Below are 20,962 nucleotides of genomic sequence, written 5' to 3' on the forward strand. Positions count from 1 at the left end.
CATACGGTAGGGTTTTTCCCTTAGTTATTGATTGGGTAAAACAAGAAAACTGAGTAGGCTGCAATCTCAAATCACATATCCTTCTATTGGATCTTTATTGTAGGAAATCAGACATGAGCTAGTTAAAAACATTCAAGTGTATAGCACTGATTAGATTTAAATATGAATGTCTGTATTGTGCCTGGTCATTTAGTTTAAAAGAGTTACTCCAAGTAATGCATTTACACATCTACATACTGCTTCGTTTACCTATGTGTATTTATTTATAACTCCATCATATATATTTGCCAACAGCATTTAACAGAATGTCATATGCTTATTTCTATCAAGTCACAAGTAAACTGTGCCTCTATTTTTATTTTTCTAAAGGGCACACTGCCACTTTAGAGAGACCTATCCCTTTTCAGAAGTATCATGAAAATAAACTTGCCCTATTTTTATAAAGGGCAAAAAAGACAAAACAGATCAAAGCAATAATTTGGGAGTTTTTACTGTAGAATTTCAAGCTGTGTTGATTTTGAAGGAATGGGATATGGTCTCTTTTTTATCCACCACTGTTTTTGTAGTAAGAAGAACTGCTCAAGGAGAGACATTGACTTTGGCTTTTACTTATTTCCCCCTCATTATTTAATGTTCTTAGGTGACAAACTTGCATTTTGGCATTTAAACAGTGAGCATTCTTGAAATTATTTAATGCAATAATGCAAAACCTTGTGGGAAACATCACAGACCCTAATACTGCAAACAGTGGTTGCCTGCCATGTGGTTTGTGTCCGCACTCCCTGAAACATGGCAATGACAGTAGGTGTTCACAGGCACACAAACCGGAAATAGACTGATATCCCCCATGTATCCTTTTTGAAACACTGTGCTGTATATGCAGCATTCTGCTACATGTGGCTGTTTTTCTCAGTAAATTGGTTTGTGCCTGTGGCTGTATATATGTATGTATTGGAGTTGCTCAAGCTTGGGCTTTTATCCCAATTCTGATGTTTATATTTTTATTGCTATTTTTCTGCCACTTGTTATAGTTTTATTATACAGAAAGAAACACAATATTTTATATCATGGGAATTTAAACATAGTCATAAATTTGGGTCTGAGTAGAACAGATAGGAAACATCAGTGAGGGTTTCCTCATTGACACTCAGTCACAGCCTCCTTTGTAGGGAGGTATGGCTCCTCTTGTGCTTGTGGATTACTTGCAGAGGACACAAAGATCAGCAGGAGTTGGGGCCACATGCTTCAAGGACCTCAGCTTCTCCTTGGATGCAGAGTTGCATCTGATGTAATGGAAAAGATGGTGCTTGTACCTGTTCTGTGGAGCTCTTTCCCTCTGGGCACAAGCAGATGATATGCTGACTTCTCCTGCATGGCTTCCCTTTTGCCTCCTCCAGCTCATCCCGCAAGGAAAGACTGCAAGTGCCCTTTCTTAGCAGGAGAAACTCCTATTTTGCAGTAGGAAAGGGGTCCTCAAGTCCAGTCTGGTCATGAATTATCTTACTAGTAAAATTTGGTCTCTCTAGTAATCCCTGTAGGTGACTAACACACTTCTTATTCCATTTTGATGTGTGCAAGAATGCATTATTGCTATTCAATCATACCTTCCTCTTCAGCTGTAAAAGAGATATAACTGCTAAATTACAGCGTCCCTTCAGATACACTTGAAAAGTTCTGGAGGGAGATCACTGTAGGTTTGTTTTCTGCCAGCTCAGGTGTTCCAAGTATGACCAGGTACTACTCTGAGCCTTTAGGAAACTGCACTGCAGTAGAAGTTTCCCCTAGATGTCAGACCTTATCCTGCTGATCTTCTGGGTGGACAATTCCTGTTGCTGATTACAAGATACTCTTTTATAAAAGAGGACTGTAGATTACTGGGTCTCAAAATACATTAATTTCTTTAATGCATTTTAAATGGGTGTTCTTAGAAAGCACTACACCAAATAATTAATTTGCTTGATCCAAGAAAACTCCAAACTTTATTTTCATCTCATTTAGCAATTAAAACTGCTGAAGTGATCTCTCTGTCCACCTGTAGGGAGTTCATTGATGTTAAAAGTCATAACTAGACACATGAGGCACAAAATTCCTTCTGTGAGGGAGTTTTAGATGCTGAAGTTATGACCCAGTAGAGTTCTGGCAAATTTCACAGTGTGCTTACACTGAGGTTTCTATGGTAGTTATGTGTGGTCATCTGTGCACAGGCGACCTGTGTAGAATTCATGGTATGATTGAATTAAAGCAATTGTTACTTTTCCAGAAACCTATAATGAGGGTTAAATATAATTTTCAATATAAATATATATTGCTCCATATAGTCAGATTGTGTGACATTTCATCAGAGTAACTTCCTTTAAATATTTCAGCTTAAATGTGGAAATTATTTACCAGTTTTACTGCTGAATAATGCTGTGATTTTGATTTCTCTCTTGCTCATTACCTTATTTTTCATTTCTTTTGTTTACCTTGTTCATTCATGTAGGCCTGTTACCATCTGAGAAATAGAAACATTGCTTCTGTTCAAGGATATAAGGCCTAGGTTATTCACTGTGCATCTTCACTGTATGAAGGTTTCAGAACCTTTCTGAATCCATGGGCAAAAAATTGAAACTCATTTGTGATCACATTAATAGAATCCAAGTGATTTGTTTTAAACAAACCAAGGTTTTCCATTACCTCATCGAAGCTTAACTGTTTGAAGATAGCATTAACTAATACCACCCCGTTCCATAGTTTAAAGGATACCTCAGCATTTTAAAGAGAAGTTCTGTATTTTTTTGTCCAGCGGTACTGTTCATGTAAATTCAACTACCTACCTGCTGGGCTTTTTGTACCCCCTCATGTAACTATCAGTTCCAAATTAGTTTAGACTGAACTGCCATTTTTTTTTCTAAAAAATGTAACCCAGTGACTTGATACATACACTTCAAGAGTTTTCCTTATGTTTTCTTCTCCTGGTGATGTTTTCTTTAGTTCTTGTGTACTTCTCATCATGCCCAAAATATCACAGACTAACATCAAATAAATCGCCTGACACCTTTTCATCTCCTGCTTCTTCTCTGTTTTCACCTCTCCTCATTATGAATTTTTAAATGACTGACTGGCTGTTCATAGCTCTTTGGGCAGGTGAGAATAGAACTTTTCAAGAAAATAAGCAAATATTTTGTTTCACTTAGTGGTCAGAAGTGGAAATTATTATTTGTTTGAGACGGACAGCGAAGAGGAAGAGGAAGAGGAGAAAAAAGAAGAGGAAGAGCCTCGAAAAAAATCTGCATTTCAGGTACTTTATGGTAATTTGCTTTCTAGTTGACATCTGGAAAAAAAATGTAGGCTTCTTGAGACATTGGCACATACATTAAAGCAGCCAGTACATCTAAAGTAGACCTGAAAAGTATTGGAAATGAAATTTCTTGCCAATTAAAAATGCAAGTTTGCCTGTTTTAAGCATTGCCAGATTCCTGCAGGAACTGTAGTGAAATCATATCTTCATTCACTTGTGCCTGAGGAAACGAAAAATACAAAACCAAAGGTTAAGTATCTGAGCTTTCTTTTTTCTGTGTTTCAATAAAGACAAGTGAGGTAGCTGACTTGCCTCTGGCAGCGCTGTACAAGGCTTCAGTGGTTTTCTGGTTTTGAGTAGATCTTATCTTTCCATGAAGAAAAGATCCCCAAAATTCGCAATTTTTCATGGAAAAGGATACATACTTTAAAAAAAACATAATTTTATTATTGATCCCAGTGGACCAGAAAAATATATCCTTGGTTTAAAAAACGCTTTATGTTTAAAATAATAAACTTAGACCACATCACTTTCTCTCCTTTCTTTTTCAGGATAGTGTTAATTAATATGTTTGCTTTTTAAGTGGCAGACTATGTTGAAGTAAGAGGATATTGTGATGTTAAAAAGACAGCTGAAGTTTCCTGAGTTACTACGTATTCCTACTGTCTTGATATTAGACAGGACCAGGTATTGAATCGCCTGGCTTAAAGTAAGAACTTGGGTAAAGACGTTAGTGAAATGGCGATGCAAATAGGGTTGCTTTAATCTTCTTTAAAGATTTACTCAATGAATAATTCTCAGAAGTATCACAGAACCTTTTCAGGTCTGTAACTTCAAAAGCTTAAGCAAACAGATAGCTTTTTGCAGATGAGTTATTCCTATCCATGTACAAGCTTGTGTCATAGCATTACTGAAAGCGCAGCCCAAGCAAGAGCACGAAATAGCATCCATGCGCTTCCATTCATTATTACAATAGCTTCCAAACAAAGCTTCTCAGGTGACATTACTAAATTACAAGAAGAAATATTTTATGTAATCCATTGATACATTGTGCTTTTAGTTTATGAACTGCCTGCATGGTAATGAAATGGAAATATCTTTTTCCTGACCTTAAAAAAAGATAAATCTGGATGAAAAATAATGTGATTAGTAAGCTTTATTTTCTACTACTTACCCTAATTTTTTATTATATATTTTTTGCATTTAACTCACTTTGGACCATAAAAATGGCTCGTGAATTTCTAGGTCATTTTTCCTCCTGGTTTTCATGAAGGTATAGAAGAAAGTTTGCATTCTTGTTTCTGATGATTTTTTAAAAGAGTTGGTGACAACATTTTGTTCAGAGGTGCTGGTGCCAAGCACTGAGATTTTGAAGAGTTCTAAACTTGAGATCAGGAGCTAATAAAATTCTTTCATTTACTCTGGGTTTTGGGGGTTTTGTTCATTTGGCCTTATTTCTTAAATCTTGGGGCTGAAACTACTAAGCTGAGGATGGATTATCTGGTCTTTATTTCTAAATCCTGGGCAGTCATTCTGTATAGTGGACAGTGCTGCAATACGTGCAACATGATGATGTTGAATGGCTTTAAATAGGAGGAGAGTTACATAGAACAGAAAGGCAGTTTTGTTTATGAAAAGCTTGTTCATCATTTGATCATTGCACCTTATTTGCCTTCAATCACCATGTAAATGGTCTTAACAAAAATACTAGCAAAGTGAATTGTTTGTTGTGGATCCCACCAAATAATTACTTTTAAGTGATGATTTTTCTTTTAGTCTAAATTTTGTGCAATACTTCAGGGGTTAACATGGAGATTTTACTTGTTAGAGAATGCAGGCAGTTAAGAATCATCTCATTGAAATTTTATTGTGAACATCACAAAGAATCTTTTATCGTATCGGAGTCTATAAATGTAAATTCATTCTTAATAATCTATATACGATCATTTAGTATATATTTTTATTAACATTTTCTTGTTTCCTACTAATTGCTATTGCTTTGTCCTTTTTTTATAGAGAGCTATTGGGAAATTTGCTTCAGCCATTTTAGCCTTGCCAAAGTCTATCATTAAACTACCCAAAACTATTCTTCAGTACTTAATCAAAGCAGCAAAGGTACTTGAGATTTTGCAAATGCTCAGTATGTGACCCATCCCATAGTTCCTGATGCAGTGTATACCTTTGTCCTGGTCTGCATTTTTCCTCTTATATGAAAGATTAAAAATATGACAGCTGAAGATTTATTCATAGTAAATACATCTCATACTTTTACAGTGGCCAAGCCACAAGAGAAGAGATCTATCTTTTCTTAACTACAGCCCCAGAGAGAAAATGCAGACCCAAACTCGTGTTTTCTTCTGATACTGCCATACACAATGATCACGTCAAGTTGCATGTATCTTGGGGACATGATGGTAATTGATCTCAGAAAGCTGGTAAAAGGTTTTTAAAACACACATTCTACTCCAAACTCCTTTTTAGTTCTCTACTTCTCTGCCCTTTATAATCATAAAAAAGATTTGTGCATCTTCTTTCTTGTCCTCCTGGAATACATTTAGCATTTCCTACCTTTGAAGCACTGTGTATCATCATTTTACACTCCATATACGTATCATGATATTTGTAAGGAGTGAGCATTACAGATTGAGCATAGCACCCCCAAAGCATAAAAGTTGCTGCATTTAAAGTTTGTCCAGCGGTAAAAATCTAAAATAATACATATGTATGCACCAGCCACCTCTTAAAATATTCACTTTTTAGCATAGTTAGTTACATTAAATTTATTAATCCAATGCCCTTTCTTCATTCTAATCTTCTACCCTCTTCCAAGTCTGCCTCTTACCTCTAATTTCATTATTCACACTATGCCTGTGACTAGCATACAGTTTTTCAGCAGATGTTGACAATTTCTGACTTTCAGTAGTTGATGCAGTATTAGTTCACTTAACTGTCACCCAGATAACCAGTTCACTTAATATTCCCCCAGATAGCCTTCATTAGAAAGCACCTATTACAAAGCAAAGAGAAACCAGTACATCCGATGCCACGTATTTTATCATGTGCTGCCTGTAGACATATAAATGTACAGATCTTGAGACATTTGGAAGACGATCTCCTTATGAACAGTACCAAACTAATTTCTTCTACATTGGTGTAGAATTCACAAAACAAAAAAGTATTTTTCTCTTTTAAATTAAAGTCAGTTTGACAGGTTTTTTTAAGTTCTTTTAATATTCCAAAGCAATTTGTATTATGCAAATTTAAGACACAGAAATAAACCAAAGAGAAATTTTACCATTCTGTCCTATGAGGGACCGTTCCAGCTTCCCTGAGATACACGTGTGGTGTTGTCATTGTCTGCATGCTTGTCTTGCGAATTAACAGACCTGGTTTGTTACTGTGTTTTTATTTTGTGTTCATGCCTGCATCTGTGTGTTTCCTGCCCTGTCTCTGTTACCAGCTTGTGTTGCTTAGACATAGAAGACAATGTAGTGCCAATTGAAGATGATTACCATTTTTCAATTAAAACCATAAAAGGAGCATCTTTTGTCCTAAAGAGATGTGGAGAAGATAGTTACTTTGGTCTCTGTTTTTCACATTTTATGTTATATAGGAAAAAAAGATACGAGTGTTACTTCTTTTCTTCTGTAACCTTCCTTCACAGCTTGAGCAGAACTGTTCAAAGGTTACTTTAGGGTATTTTTATTTTTTTTACTTTTTTTCTTTCATCCATTGCTATAGCATTTATGAATATTTTAGGCCAACTCTATGCTTCATGTAGTCATACAGGTCAACAGACTGTTGATCTGAGTGAGTGCTATGAGTAGGATTTGGCCTCATAAAGTACCCTGGGTATATAGGTAAGTATTACTGTCTTCATTTTACAACTGGAAAACCAGTAGCAGAAGGATTCATAACTGACTTATCTGAAGCAACAAAGGGAGCCATTGTCAAAACGAGGATGAAATTTAAGGAATTCCTGACTGCCAGGTTTGGTATGGTACATAGATAGCAAATCTAAATGTTCCATTGGGATCTGCAGGTGAGTATAAAAATACCTAAAGTATGAAAGTACAAGCACAAATACCTGTACTGAGCTATCACTACATCTTTTGATGCTTTAGTTAGTTAATTGCAGCACTTTCTCTTAATGTTTCCATTACTCTGCATCTTGCCTGTAAAATTATAAAGTAGAAATACAGGATTAAATGGAGAGATTCAGGTGAAGTAGCCCATAAAGACAACAAGGTATTAATTCCCAAAGTTCAGAGCATGATTTTTTGTGGGTTCTAATGAAACTTGGTTCCCCCACAAGTGTTTGCACATTTGGTTTTATGCTCGCAAAAATAGCAATGAAAAACTCAGCAGATCTGCAGCAGAGGTGTTTGAGTTGGGATTCAAAATATTTCCTTACCCCTGCAGATCTGAATGTGTTTACTCAAGCTATATAGTCCTGCTTGTGGCTTATTCTATGGCTTACTCTCAAAACATGAAGAACCTTGAAATAAATGAGTTTGTTCCTTCCAGTTTGTTTATCAGGCCTGGATTACTGACCCAAAAACAGCACTACGACAGAGGCGCAAAGAGAAGAAAACTTTTGGGAAAGAGAAGCGAAGGCGAAAAGGATCTGGGGATGGTAGGTAGACTTTTTCATTGTAAAAACATAGTGTTAACTAGACTGCCTGTTGTTCCTGGTAGTGAAAGGCAGCTATGATTTAGAGGGTAAGTGCTCTCAGTTCTGACAAGGAACTGGAAAAATCAGTTTATCTTTGAGTGGCTGTCTCTCCCTGCACCAGCCAAGGCCAGCCATAGCTATGTTCTTCTGTTCTACACAATGTTCATTGGGGGAGATAAAGGAGAATCACCGAATCATAGAATGGTTTGGGTTGAAAGGAGCCTTAAAGATCATCTAGTTCCAACCCCCCTGCCTTCCACTAGACCAGGTTGCTGAAAGCCCCATCCAAGCTGGCCTTAGACGCTTCCAGGGACAGGACATCAACAAGTTCTCTGGACAGCCTGTTCCGCTGTCTCACCACCCTCATAGTGAGACACTGGAGAAGACAAGAAGGGAATATATGTGTTTCCCATGGAGTTGCAAGACACATGCCCAGAACTTTGCCAGGTAGTAAGACTCAACACATTGCAGAAAGCATCAGCTGTATGAAAACATTTGCGGAAGTAGAGTACTTGCAAGAGAAGGTGTCTGCTGCCACTGAAGCTGTAGCTGCAGTTACTGGATACGAGATAGAAGAAGTTAGAGGGAGAGTGGTATGTCTGCCCCTCAGTTATTCCTGTAAATACACATCACACGAAACAGTGTAACAGAAATTGCCTGGGTTTACACCAACAGATTATTTTGCTCAGCAGCCTATCTAGTAAGAATTGCCACTGCAAATTACAAGAGGGGTGGTCATCCGGGAACACCTTTGCTAACAGGGTTGTCCCCTCACTTGAGTCCTTTAGAAATGGAAATATGCTTTCTGTTACAGTGATAGGTAATGGACCCATCACTACTGCTTAGTAACTGTATCATTTTTTAGCTTGAATGGCATTTACACCCACCCTTATGCAGTGTAACTGTTTCACTCATTGTTTTCAATAGGTGGTACTGATGCGGACTGTGAAGATAGTGAGGAGGAACCTGTCAAGAAGAAATCTGATGGGCCAGGTATGAAGGCAGAAGGAGGGTTTCTGTGCTGTTACAATGCAGTTGTGACTGGTGGCATGAGCAACATACGACAGACAGCGTTGCAGTGATCCCAGGCTTGTATAAAAGCCATGCAATCCACTCTAACGTGTAGTGGGGACTTCCAAACTACGTTCGGGTTTTTAGTTGCCAGATTTACAAGTCCTGAGGATAGGAACTTCCACGCCTAGACTATTAGCAACTGTACTCATTCTCTACACACTTTAATAAATACATGTATACATGAAGTTCCTGAGCCTCAGGTTTGATTACTTGATGTATAATTTACTTATGTAACAACTTACACATAATCTTAGCTTCCAGTCCTGATTTCATACAGCCCTGTGTGAAAATCTCCATTCTTTTTGAGTGATTGAAATGTTATTATTAGCACAAAGACCTTGTGTTTTCTCAGTGTGTTTTAGCAAGGTTAATATAATGCTTTTGTCTGGTACTCACCCATGCAGCAGGGTGCAACAGTCACTAAAAGCTTAGATTCTCCAAATCTTACACATTCTTATTCATAATCAGATGTAAGGATGATCCGCACAAGAGAAGAAATGCCAGCAGTTTGCAGGATCTTGCCCATATAAAAAATGTTGCTGCAAAGAAGTGTAATAGATTATAAATCCATGCTTAGCTTTTTGTTTCTAACTGGAGTAAAAGAAGAAAACAGAGTCTCCTTTTAAGTAAGCCTGCATCGTGGCTTACCTTGAGGGAGACTTTTTCTTCAAAAGCTATTTTTCTTCTCTATTTAAAATAGGTTCCCGCAGTTCCAGTTAGAATTGTACCCCTAAGAGAGCCGCAGGGTGGAAGATGTTACAAGGATGTGGGAAACGTAATTTTTTTCTCACAAGCGTAGTGGTCTCAAATAAACAAGTTGCATTCCTGTAGGGTTTTTTTGGTGGGGTCTGGGGGCTTTTTTATTTGTTACTTAGTGACAGCACAATTACCTGTGTCAAAACACTGAAGTGAATCACTCAGACACATTTCTCACATTTCTAGGGAAATATTGTTGGTGCTACACAGGAGTTAGGGAAAGAGAAGGAGGTTTGTAATTAATTTATATTGGAAATAGTCAGTTTGAGTGATTTATAATTTTGTTGAAATACTTTGACCATTCCTAGGTAAAATTTGTTAATGAAGATGGTTGGAAAAAATAGCTGGTAATTAGTATCATTATTAACCTTAGATCAAATACTGTCTCGCACGCTCAGGTAGAGAGGAGTCTTCTCTGTATTTGACCCTTTGAGTTAGAATAACAGTTCTCAAAAAATAAATGTTTCCCTTTTTGAAGATGTTTAGATGAAATCGATCCCCAAAAGATTATTTTTAAAAGTTTTGAGAACAGCAAGGCTGCCAGAATAGCTACAGCACCATTAAAAATGTATACCACATCACCTCCATCCCAGAGAGAAAAATGACCTTTCAGACTGGACTGGAAGTGCTTGGCGAAACACTGTAGTGAGACTATGGCATGCCAGTGGTGGTCAATAATAAACATAATATTGTGAAAGCTGTGATTCTCCTTAAGTCAGTAATAGAAATTATACATTGTAGAATCATAAAATAGGGTTGGAAAGGATCTTAAGATCATCTACTTCCAACCCCCCTGCCATGGGCAGGGACACTATACACTAAAACATGTCATCCAAAACAGAGAGGAAGAGTGTGGGTTAACAGACAGAACATTCATGTGTTGTATATTTTTGTGTATGAGTGATACTTTCCTTTTAACCTATTCATAATATTGTCTGGAATTTGAAGGGAATTAATGGTTCTTGAAGTAGAAACAGCCTTATGTGTAATTTGCAGAAGATTTCCTTTAGCTGCAAGGTCTTCATGGTGAAATATGGGTGAATAAGTAGATAAATCATAAAATATATTTAATTCTAAATGACCTAGAAAAAATCAAAAAAGGGCAAAATATTATTGAAATAATTGTATGACCAAGTGAAGGGGGCTAAATGCTCCAGACCAGACCAGTTCCATGCCATCACTCAGATAAATGGTACATACTGCCTTTTCAGCATCCACTTCACAGGAATGTACCACTGACAGTTTTTTTCCTTAGTTTCTCTCTACATGTATGTGGATGCAACCCTTCCTGCACACCCAGAGACACATGCATGTTCCTCCATAGGAAATCTTTTGCTTTATTATAGCCTCACCTTTGTATTCTTTCTAATGAGCAAATGTGCACTCCACAAAGTTTTGCATGCCATCTTGTGGTACAGCTAAGAAGTGAGGTTGTTGAAAGTGTTAGGATTTAGCACATGGGTTGGTTGGCTCCTTAGTATCTGCTTCAAACATTTTGTCCCTGCATGTAGATTAGGGACAGTTTTCTGTTATTTCTGAAGTCTGGTTACTCTGAAATCGATCTCTATAGCAAATGCTCTGGGATTTGCAACCCAGCAGGGACAACTAACTCTGAAACTGGCTAGTTGGAAAGAATTTTTTTAGTATTTGTGCAACACTGTGCACAAAGAACTGTAGTGTGGTGTGCATGTTTGTGAGTAAAAGAAAAATATACTGAAAGTGGTGGTTTGAGGCTGAGAAATGCAGTTGGTAATGCTAAGGGAACTACTAAAATAAGAACGTGGGACAGCTAGTAGAGCAAACTAAAGCTACTATTGTCGGTATAAACCCATAAGGCCCACTCATGGGAATGTGTATTGTTTTGGCAAAATGGTGCAAGAGTCATGTTTGATAAATGATTTATATGATTTGTCCTTGTTGGGCTAGCTGATCTGAGATCACTGATGACACAGTGTAGCCTATTTAAAAAAAGACAGACTTTGGAAACAGTAAATACAGAGTGGTGTGTTTAGGTGGTTGGAAAGCTAGGGGGAGAGTCAAAGACTGTTTAGGCAGATTGGACTTTAAAACTCAGCAAGGCTCAAGCACAAAAGACAAATTGTGCAGAGAGAAACGTGCACAAGTAAATAGACAGGTACAGATGGGTTCAGCTCAACATGCTGGCTGAGTGGCTGTTGAGATCAAAGGAGCTGGGGATGTTGAATAGCTCTCAGGAGATGTCCAGATCTTTGGGTTTCATTTTGCAGACCTCTGCATAGAGTGTCTGTAAAATTAGGGACTGTTTATATGAGTAGCAATTGCAGGACCAGGGAGTTACAAGGTGGAAAAGGGATTCCAGATGATAAGACATAGAGGCAGGAAAATGGCCTAGATAGATAGGCAAAAGGCTTCCAGCTGCCTTCAGAGATTCCTTATTATGTCAGGTTCTTGCAGCCTGGATTGTTATTATTATTGGATAATAAAGGAAAATTAATCTAACTCCTAGTAGAAATACAATAAAAGATATTTGAGTTCATTAACTCTCTTTTGCTTTTCCTCTCCCTTAGATAACATCATCAAAAGGATATTTAATATCTTGAAGTTCACTTGGGTCCTTTTCCTGGCAACACTAGACAGTTTTACAGCTTGGCTTAATTCCATCTCAAGAGAACACATTGATATCTCCACTGTGCTAAGAATCGAACGCTGTATGCTGACCAGGGAGATTAAGAAGGTAAGGCCTTTGGTCTTTTTTGCCTGTTAATGCCATTTCCAGCTCAGTGACGAATGAAAAGTTGTTTTTTCAGATCATTGTGTTAATGAAAAAAATTACAAAAATCTCACTTATATGTGCATTAAAAAAATAGGTCTGGACCCTTTTACTGCTTTCTGTTTTACAACAATAAATAAGAAGCAACACAGCTTATATACAAACAAATCTAATGAAAAACCTGAGCTTCAGATTTTGTTCTTGAGATATTTTATTTTGACAAAACTTCAGATTTTGAAAATTTTATATTAGGGGCAGTATAGAGAGTTGAAATAGTAGTAACTAGTAATATTAGTAAAGGAAATACAGGTAGTGTCTTAGAGGGTTTTTATTATTTTATCTGAAAAAGTCCTTGCATAAGGGTTCATTATAAGTCAGAAAAATGATGGTTCAAGTATAGCAGTCTTCTCATTGTATCTTCTGAGGTCAATGCAACTGCTACTGGAATGAGTTGGATGTATTTCTGCCCAAGAACAGGCTGTAATATTCTGAGTTTCATTTTTATGACACATCTTCAAATTTTGATTGCATTATAATAGTCAGAAAGACTTGATTCTGTGCCCAGATCTGGGCTGACAGTTAGAAAAACCATCCTTTCATGAACTTGCTTGATCTTGAATTCATAGAGAAAAAGTAAAGGTCTTTTTAATGTATTTTCATTTCCAACCCTATCCATACTTCAATAATAGATTCTTAGCTGGGAACACTAATGAAAAACTAAATATTTTTTGAATATAACTTGTTTTAGTTTTTTTTTTCCTGTTTAAAGTATCTGCAACTGACCACTACTAGGATGTATGATTGTTCTTAGAGTCAGTGAAGCTATGTAAAAGAGGTATCTCAAAAGCTGTTGGAGTACAGGTTGTGTCACGGTCCCAGTGCACATCTCATTTTTTGATGAATGATCTGCAGTTCACCCAGCAGAGTTTTGTTGGCTAAATATTGCTTGAAACCGCTTGCATCGCTCCAGTTTTGCTTGAAAACTCAATACTGTGCTATAGTAATCTAAGTCAGAGTCTGACTTGCACTCTGAAAAGGAACTGTGAGTGGGAGGTTATTTACTATGAAGCTGTTTGCATAATCCTTGATCTGTTCCTTGCCAAATGACAGGAGAAATTAGTTCCTCGAAGAATACACCTCCCTCCTCTACCTCTACTCTCTTCCACAGGGAAATGTTCCAACGCGAGAAAGCATCCATTTGTATTACCAGAACCACATGATGAAACTTTCTAAGGAGTCAGGACTGGATTCAATTGATAAAAATCCTGGTCAAGCTTCTGGTTTGCAAGCATCTGAAAGAATGGATAGTTTAGATTCAGCAGCTTCTCATGATAGTATCTCCAGGTATTGATTTAATTTTATTTTGTGAAAGATAGAGGGATCATGCAATAGATGTAATTCTAGATAACGTCTAAATGAACTTTCTAATCAATCCATGCCATTTTAAAAGTGAAAAGTCTGCTATAATGTTACTATTCCTTTATAGTGTTGGACTCAGTTGTTGGCTTAGCTCCTTTTCCACTGTATGACTATTCCACTGCTTTCTGTTTCCCTGAGAATTAGGAGTCACTAACAGAGGTTCTGATGTTGTAAAAAATAATGGAAAATAAGAGCCTGCTGAGGATGCTCATGGGATAGTAGTTTAGGAATTCAGGCATGGAGTTTGGGGAACAATCATTCATTGCAAATATTTTGCCTTTGTAAAATAAATTGTTGTCTGTTGCCCACAAATCAAAAAAGGCTTTGCAGTGAGAGAGAATCTGGATTTTGAGAGAACAGATTCCTCCTCTTGTATACACAAGCCAAAGATCATTTAAAGAGCCTGATTTCCTAACTGCTGTGTTTGCAGTCCAGCAGAGCTACACAGTTTGTGGATCAAATACCCATACTAGCTCAGGAAAACCACCTTCCTCATTCCTTTCTGAAGACGGATGCCATCAAGTCGCTTGCCAAAATTACTGCATGCTCCTGCTGCTCCATGAACACAGAGGCACAAACATTCACTTCCTTGTCTTACAGAGACAGCCTGTTCCCACCATGTCCCTGGTGTTCTTAAGTGACTGCAGAAGTTGTCCAACATGAGAGGGAGAAGGGAGGGCTTTGGAAATCAAGCTGTTCCATAATCTCTTTCATTCTACTGTCTCCTGTTCTCTGAAGTGTGGCAGTATCATGTTATGTTTGATACTCCCAGCAAACTTGGTAGCTTTTGTGTACAGTAAATTATGCTTAGCTTTTACTAATGACATATGGTTAGATGTTAGCTGACTAAAAATAATGAGGGCTTGTCTTCCTTTCTGATGTTATTGAAAAGCAAGTGTAAGAGTGTGCCTGTGAGCACTGTGCCTCAACAAAATATTCACAAATTGCTCCTCACGGGCAGCAGTGGCCTTTGAGAGGTTCACGCCAGTAAAAACAGCAAATCTGAGCAAACCTTTCTGGTGGCTAGCTACCCAGCTAAGCAACACCTTTGTGTTTTGTCTCAAAGTTTTACAGGAGTCAGATGACGTGAGAAAAATGGATAGCCAAATTCTATTACCAGCTCACTTGGAGCCACTTGGATATCTGCAGGGCAGAATTTAACTCCACAAAGTTCAGTCTCACCTAAAGAAAGAATAGTAATACCAGTCCTGCTTTCATTAAATAGTTTTTGGTTTGTCACACTGTTTACTATAGGTAGAAGAAATTATTATTATACAGACATGTTAGCAAGAACCTTAACTAGAAGCAAAGGGAAGCCAATTCCAAAATGAATTACAAAAAAAAAGGACAAAAACCCAACAAACCCAGCTTGTCATTTTCGCATGTAAATTCTGCCTCTTCGATGAGATGTTAAGCCCCACTTACAGGGGTTTTTCTCAGAATAACTGCCCATTTGTTACACTGCTTTAAGCATACTTACACATTTAAAATCTCTATTTAAACTTAGATTCAAATTTAATGATTCTGCAGAGCTGCTTTTTAGTAGAAAAAGTTAAGTCTTTTACATGTGTTACTGTCATCTCTGTTTCCTCAGAAGACGTCACAGGACCTATTGACAAAGAATAGCAAGGCAGTATTATGACTGATTTATCTAATCTCAAATTATCTTTCTGGTAATGAACAATCAGATATTCTTGCACTGAGAGTATTTACAAATTATGCACATCTGCTATAATAATAATGACCTTTAATTAGAGGAAGCAAAAACGAGTCTGCTGATTGAATGATAACGCCATCTGTTTATTGGGGCAGCCTTGCATGTCTCTTACTGGAATTACAGAAGTGCTCATGAGCTTTTTTAGAATTTTGAAGTGTTTCAAACTTCATGTGATTTTCTGGCACGATTTTTTTTTAATTGCCTATAGGGAGGGGGGCATTTTACGTTTCAAAGTAATGATTTCCAGTAGATACAAAACCAGCTAATTAAATCTAAAGAATGCCTGTGATCATGGATCTGGGATTGCAATGGAAAACTTTGGGAAAGGGCAGAGGTTCCTAACCAGCATTCTGGTTGTCCTTCTTTGGTTGCCATACACAAAATTCTGTAGTAAACATTAGGTCCATGAGTAGGACGGGCATGTCTGGAAGTACACAGAGCTATTCTGTTATAATAATATATATTCCTCAGTACTCAGGACAGGAATTCCTGTAGGTATCTGCTCAGTGCTCTGAACACTAAATTTCAGGGAGAACAACCCTTCTGATCACCTGCAGGAACTGTAAATTTCTTGTGAAATTCAGGGCTGATCCTTGTAAGTCCTATCCAGGGATGTCATGCTTAGCCTAGATAAAGCTCTAAAAATTGTTCTGCAGAGTATCCTTTGTGGGATTTTTCTCTTCTAATAGGGCTGTCATTTATTCTTAGTCTTTTTTCTATACAGTAGCTAGAGGTGTAATGAGGTATTCATAATGTTGGGGGGGGGGGTGTTGCTTTTTTTTCTTTATGTATAAATGTTCTCATGTATCCTAAATGCACAGTGCAAAGTTCAGGTGGGCCAAAAGAAGAGACTGGTGCTGATCTGTAACAAACTCTTTAAGGAACGCCACCAGAAGGGGTCAGGAGCTAGCATGGTAGAGCATTCACTGCTGTTTCCATTTGACTGATGAACTACTTATTAGGTTAAACAGCCTGTGAATGTCAGTGACATGGTAGGGAACTTCCTAAAACCACTTGGCTGCCTTTATGAGAGATTGCCTATGATTATGAAATAGCAGCAAGACACAGGTCCTAAGTCAGATTTCAGAATATCCAAGGTTTTGTATCCAGTTCAGTTTGTATCAGTTTTTGCCCATCACAATAACATATTCAGTTCCCAGCTCTACCTGTGTATAGGCTTTTATAGGAGCTGAAGGAGGGATCCCCTGATCCTCCTGTAAGAGCAAACAGGGTGTTTACAGACACTACTTTTCAGCTGTGCTTCCCTCACCAGACGTGAGAATAGGGCTTGTCATAGTGAGTACTTGAGAAGTAATGTTTGCTCTGGGAGGCAGGAGAAAATATGAAAAGAAAGTTCCAGTTTGGGACTATATCTTGGTCTGATTTAGGAGTGTGAATTGTTTGAGCTATTTGGGATTTTTGCCTGCAGATGTGGGGAGTGTAATAATTAATAAAGGTAACGGCAGGCAGTAACTCAAAACAGAAAAAAAAAGCCAGAAAATTTGGAAGTCACCACTTAAACAAATAAACTCTCTGGGAAGGGTAAATTTGTTCAGCAAAAAGGAAGTCATAAAGTAAGAAATTTCCCGCTCACTGGGGATAAAAACATCTCTGCTATATATATACCCATTTTTAATGGATACCTGATCAACTTTATAGAAAGTGCTTGAACTTGAGCTTTTAATGAACAGTCAATTTAAAATACCTAGTGCTTGGATGATTTCAAGAAGCTAATGCTTTTCAAGGTCTCCAAGGACACAGATTTGAAAAGTCACTCAGGAAGATAAACTTGGATTAAATTTATGTGATAGTCAATGACTGAGTCAACATCAGGTTTGCTAAGTGTAAATCTCTCCACTTTATTGGTGTTCGCATTTCCTCCATGTTCGGAAGTATGTTCCTAAAGTACATAAAGAATATACAGACGATACTACAGGAGTCATCTCATACACATCTCCTGACATTCAAGGATACAGAGCAGCTGCTCAGTCAGTAATTCTTCTGATGATTCATTCATCCTTCATTTAAAACTGCTTTAAGCCAAATTATTGCAGGGACTTCATGTGGGCAAATGTTTTTTATTCAGTGGGATTAATAGATGTTTTTTCCTTTGATTTTTCTGGGACCCGGGTCAGAATTCACATGTTTTGGAAGGAAACTGGTGTATGTTTCTTTCAGTGAAAATATATGAACAGGCATGTGCTCCTTCGATTTTAACAGCTGTTCTGCGTAAGGCTCTTGGAAGGTTCACTCTGAACTATGTCTGCATTTAAAATACTTCAACACCTTAGTAAGAGGTGTCGCTCTTGAAAAGAATAAACTCAGCCCTTGAGAGGTAAAATATGTGGATAACATCGTAACACCCAGACAGAAAGCAAAAAATAGATCATCTACTTGCAAAACCAGATCATCTACTTGCCGCCATCTCGCTGTATTTTAGCACCAAACCCTCTCTGATAGTACAGCCTGGCTATACGCCATAGGTGTATGTGCAAGGGAAACCTGCTCCCTCATGACACCCTGGAGTCAGTAACATGGAGTTCTGACCGATTCTCTGCTTCTGAATCAGGCCTCTAGGGTGGATCTCCTGTTCCTATAAGAAGCAGCATTTGCTGCTTCATCAAAACCCTGCACATGCAGACGGCCCTCCAGGTTTTGTCTGGAGGATGCTCATATGCCTTTACACACACACAGAAGTAATGAAGTGGCATGTAAAGGGTCTTGGCCAAATGAACTGGCAGGATAGAGGTGCCCTGCCATTAATACTGGTTTTAAGGAAAGTATTCCACATTACGTTTGGTATCTTGGTGATGCTTTTCTTCTATTCACAAAGTATGCTTTTAGCCTCATCCCGTTCTGTCAAAAAAGACCATCAGTGAGTGTAAGCTTCTTCACATATTTTGCTGTTTTCCTACCCATTTTCCTTAAGGCAACAATTGTAAAATGTCTCTTCATGCCAGCAGATTTTTTTTTCCTCACTTTAAGCTAGCTAGACCAAAGTAACATGGAAAGCGACATTGCACTTCCCTCCTGACCTCTTTCCCAATTCTCTCTGACCCTGGACACACATAATGCTTGCCAAGGGAGCAAATACCCTGCTGCCGCTGCTCAAGTTTAACACAGGTGGACTCAAAAGAAGAAAAGTAGTGTGTAAATATTGCATTTGGGGGTTCTTTTTCTTTTCATTCTATCTGAGAGACTCAAGCAGGTCACTGCATGTGTTAAAACACCAGGTCCCTCAACTTATTTCATAGACACCTGCATTTTATGAGAGAAATAATTCTTCTACCTACCATATGTCATTAATGTATTTGCTTCTTTCCTGTTGCTATGTTATAAGCTTGTATTTAATTATGTACTTTCTTTCTCATAACTCATCTAGTTCTTCTTTTCTTCAATAACACATAAATGTATCAATGTATGGTGTATGTCTCTTGTGTCCTGTTGTATTTGATAAGTGAAAGGAGATAAGGGGTTACTATATCTTTTTTTTATCAAGATATGCATGTTACCAATTTTGAAATAGTTTTTAAGCTGTGATTGAAACAAATTAAATCTTCTGGAAAGAATCATTGGGGCTTACTACTAAATAGCAAAATAAAAGACATCCCATGCAGAGCAGGTTATATTTGGCATGCCTCTACTGGCTAAGTAACATATCCGATTTGGCTCTTTGGTTTGGAAAGAGAATTAGCCAATGTCTGACAGCTATTTTTCTATTTGTGGAATATGAGCTTATTCAGTTTTAAAGGCTCTTTTAAGAAATTGGCTTGTACCTGTGTAAAAAGGTTCAGCACAGTATATCATTTAAAAAATTGAGTTTGTACAGAGGACAAAATATTTTTGTGGAATTTGGAAATTTTAGGGGAAAATAAAGTCCTCATATATACAAGTTGGTGCCCTGGAAAGCATGTAGAGCATCATGTTGGTTTCATATCTCTTTGAGGAGTGAATAGGTAGCTGTTAGCCTTCTATAGCCCCTATATGAGTATAAGCATAAGCAATCTGTGCATAGAAGCATGTTTATATGGTGACTCTAAACAAATCCTTATCTTCTCTCTGAACCTTTTTCATCCATGTCAATGTTTTGCTGCATGGCGAGCATATTTGTTTAATGAACCATGTGTATGGTAATATCATTTTGTATTTAACACTGTCTTTATAACTGTTTGCGCTGCTAGCTGCTACACTGAAGCAACCATGCTGTTCTCAAGGCAGTCAACCCTTGATGATTTAGATGGACCAGACACTATTCCTAAAACAAGTGAGCGCGCTCGACCTAGGCTTCGTAAAATGCAGAGCATGGATATGTCCTCCTCATCAGCTGACAGTGGCAGTATAGTGTCAAGGTGCTTAACTCATGCATGCTTTGTTCACTCATTTACCCTTACCATTATACTTACCGCAGTGTACATAAATATGCATTTGCAGATATGTGGTGTTCAGAGTGGTTTGCATGGTTAATGAAAGCTTTACTCCCTTCTGTGTTGTGGCACGATTCTGAGGTTCAAAGTCAGGGTCATAATCTAAGACTCATTTGCTATTTCACTTCTTATTCCTTTATTGTTTCATTTTTCATCCTTAATACATGTATTTTTCAAAGTTGTTTCATTACATTACATTGGCTGTCTGAAACCAGGCTAAAGTCTGTATTTATTCAGCTAAAAAAAAGAGTCTGATTTGCAATTACCAAGATGATGGTTGTTCATATTAAAATTGGAAGCTGGAAGTGAAGTTTTTCAGCTAATCAGTTATCCTAAATATGGACGTAGGTGTCTAATTTTAGAAACTAAGATAAGGCAAACACTGGCCCTGCTCTTTCAATTTTTTGTTTTCCCCATATTGGAAAGATTACTAAATATGTTTTGATCATTTACTATTGATTTGCAGTCGGTAAGGTGTTGGAACTAAGAAAGGGAAAGTAGCTCTATGAAAAGATAGTGAATGCTATTAATATTCAGTGGAACAGAAAACTGTTCAGAGCTATTCACTCATTTTTTAGCAGGTAAAAATCCAGGGGTTTAGATGACATTTGGAAACAGTGTTTCAACTACCATTACAAACATTATAAATATGACATTTCATGGCACATTATATCATTCTTTTTCAATGGTTAAAGTGTTCTACGGATTTTTGGTGTGGATCAGCTTTGAAATGTAGGGATTTTAGAGCTTTTGCTGTTTAACCGGGATGCGTGCTACCATGGATCATCAAAACACAGATCCTAATAATAGTGTTACATGTTCTAATTAAAAGCCTTCTAGTAAGAATGTGATCTAATGTAGCCACAAT

General features: G+C 37.5%; 1 protein-coding gene across 1 annotated transcript in view; it reads left to right on the forward strand.

Annotated features, from left to right (window-relative positions):
- PIEZO2 (piezo type mechanosensitive ion channel component 2) overlaps positions 1–20,962 on the forward strand; it is a 297,942-nt gene that overhangs the window by 251,941 nt on the left and 25,039 nt on the right. Inside the window, exons 32-37 of the mRNA XM_065667981.1 lie at positions 3,177–3,280; positions 7,808–7,916; positions 8,883–8,948; positions 12,332–12,498; positions 13,703–13,878; positions 19,852–20,019. Of these exons, the coding sequence (XP_065524053.1) occupies positions 3,177–3,280; positions 7,808–7,916; positions 8,883–8,948; positions 12,332–12,498; positions 13,703–13,878; positions 19,852–20,019 (790 nt within the window). The remainder of the gene's footprint in view (positions 1–3,176; positions 3,281–7,807; positions 7,917–8,882; positions 8,949–12,331; positions 12,499–13,702; positions 13,879–19,851; positions 20,020–20,962) is intronic.

Source organism: Lathamus discolor, chromosome 2, assembly GCF_037157495.1.
Source record: "Lathamus discolor isolate bLatDis1 chromosome 2, bLatDis1.hap1, whole genome shotgun sequence".
NCBI classification, from domain to species: domain Eukaryota; kingdom Metazoa; phylum Chordata; class Aves; order Psittaciformes; family Psittacidae; genus Lathamus; species Lathamus discolor.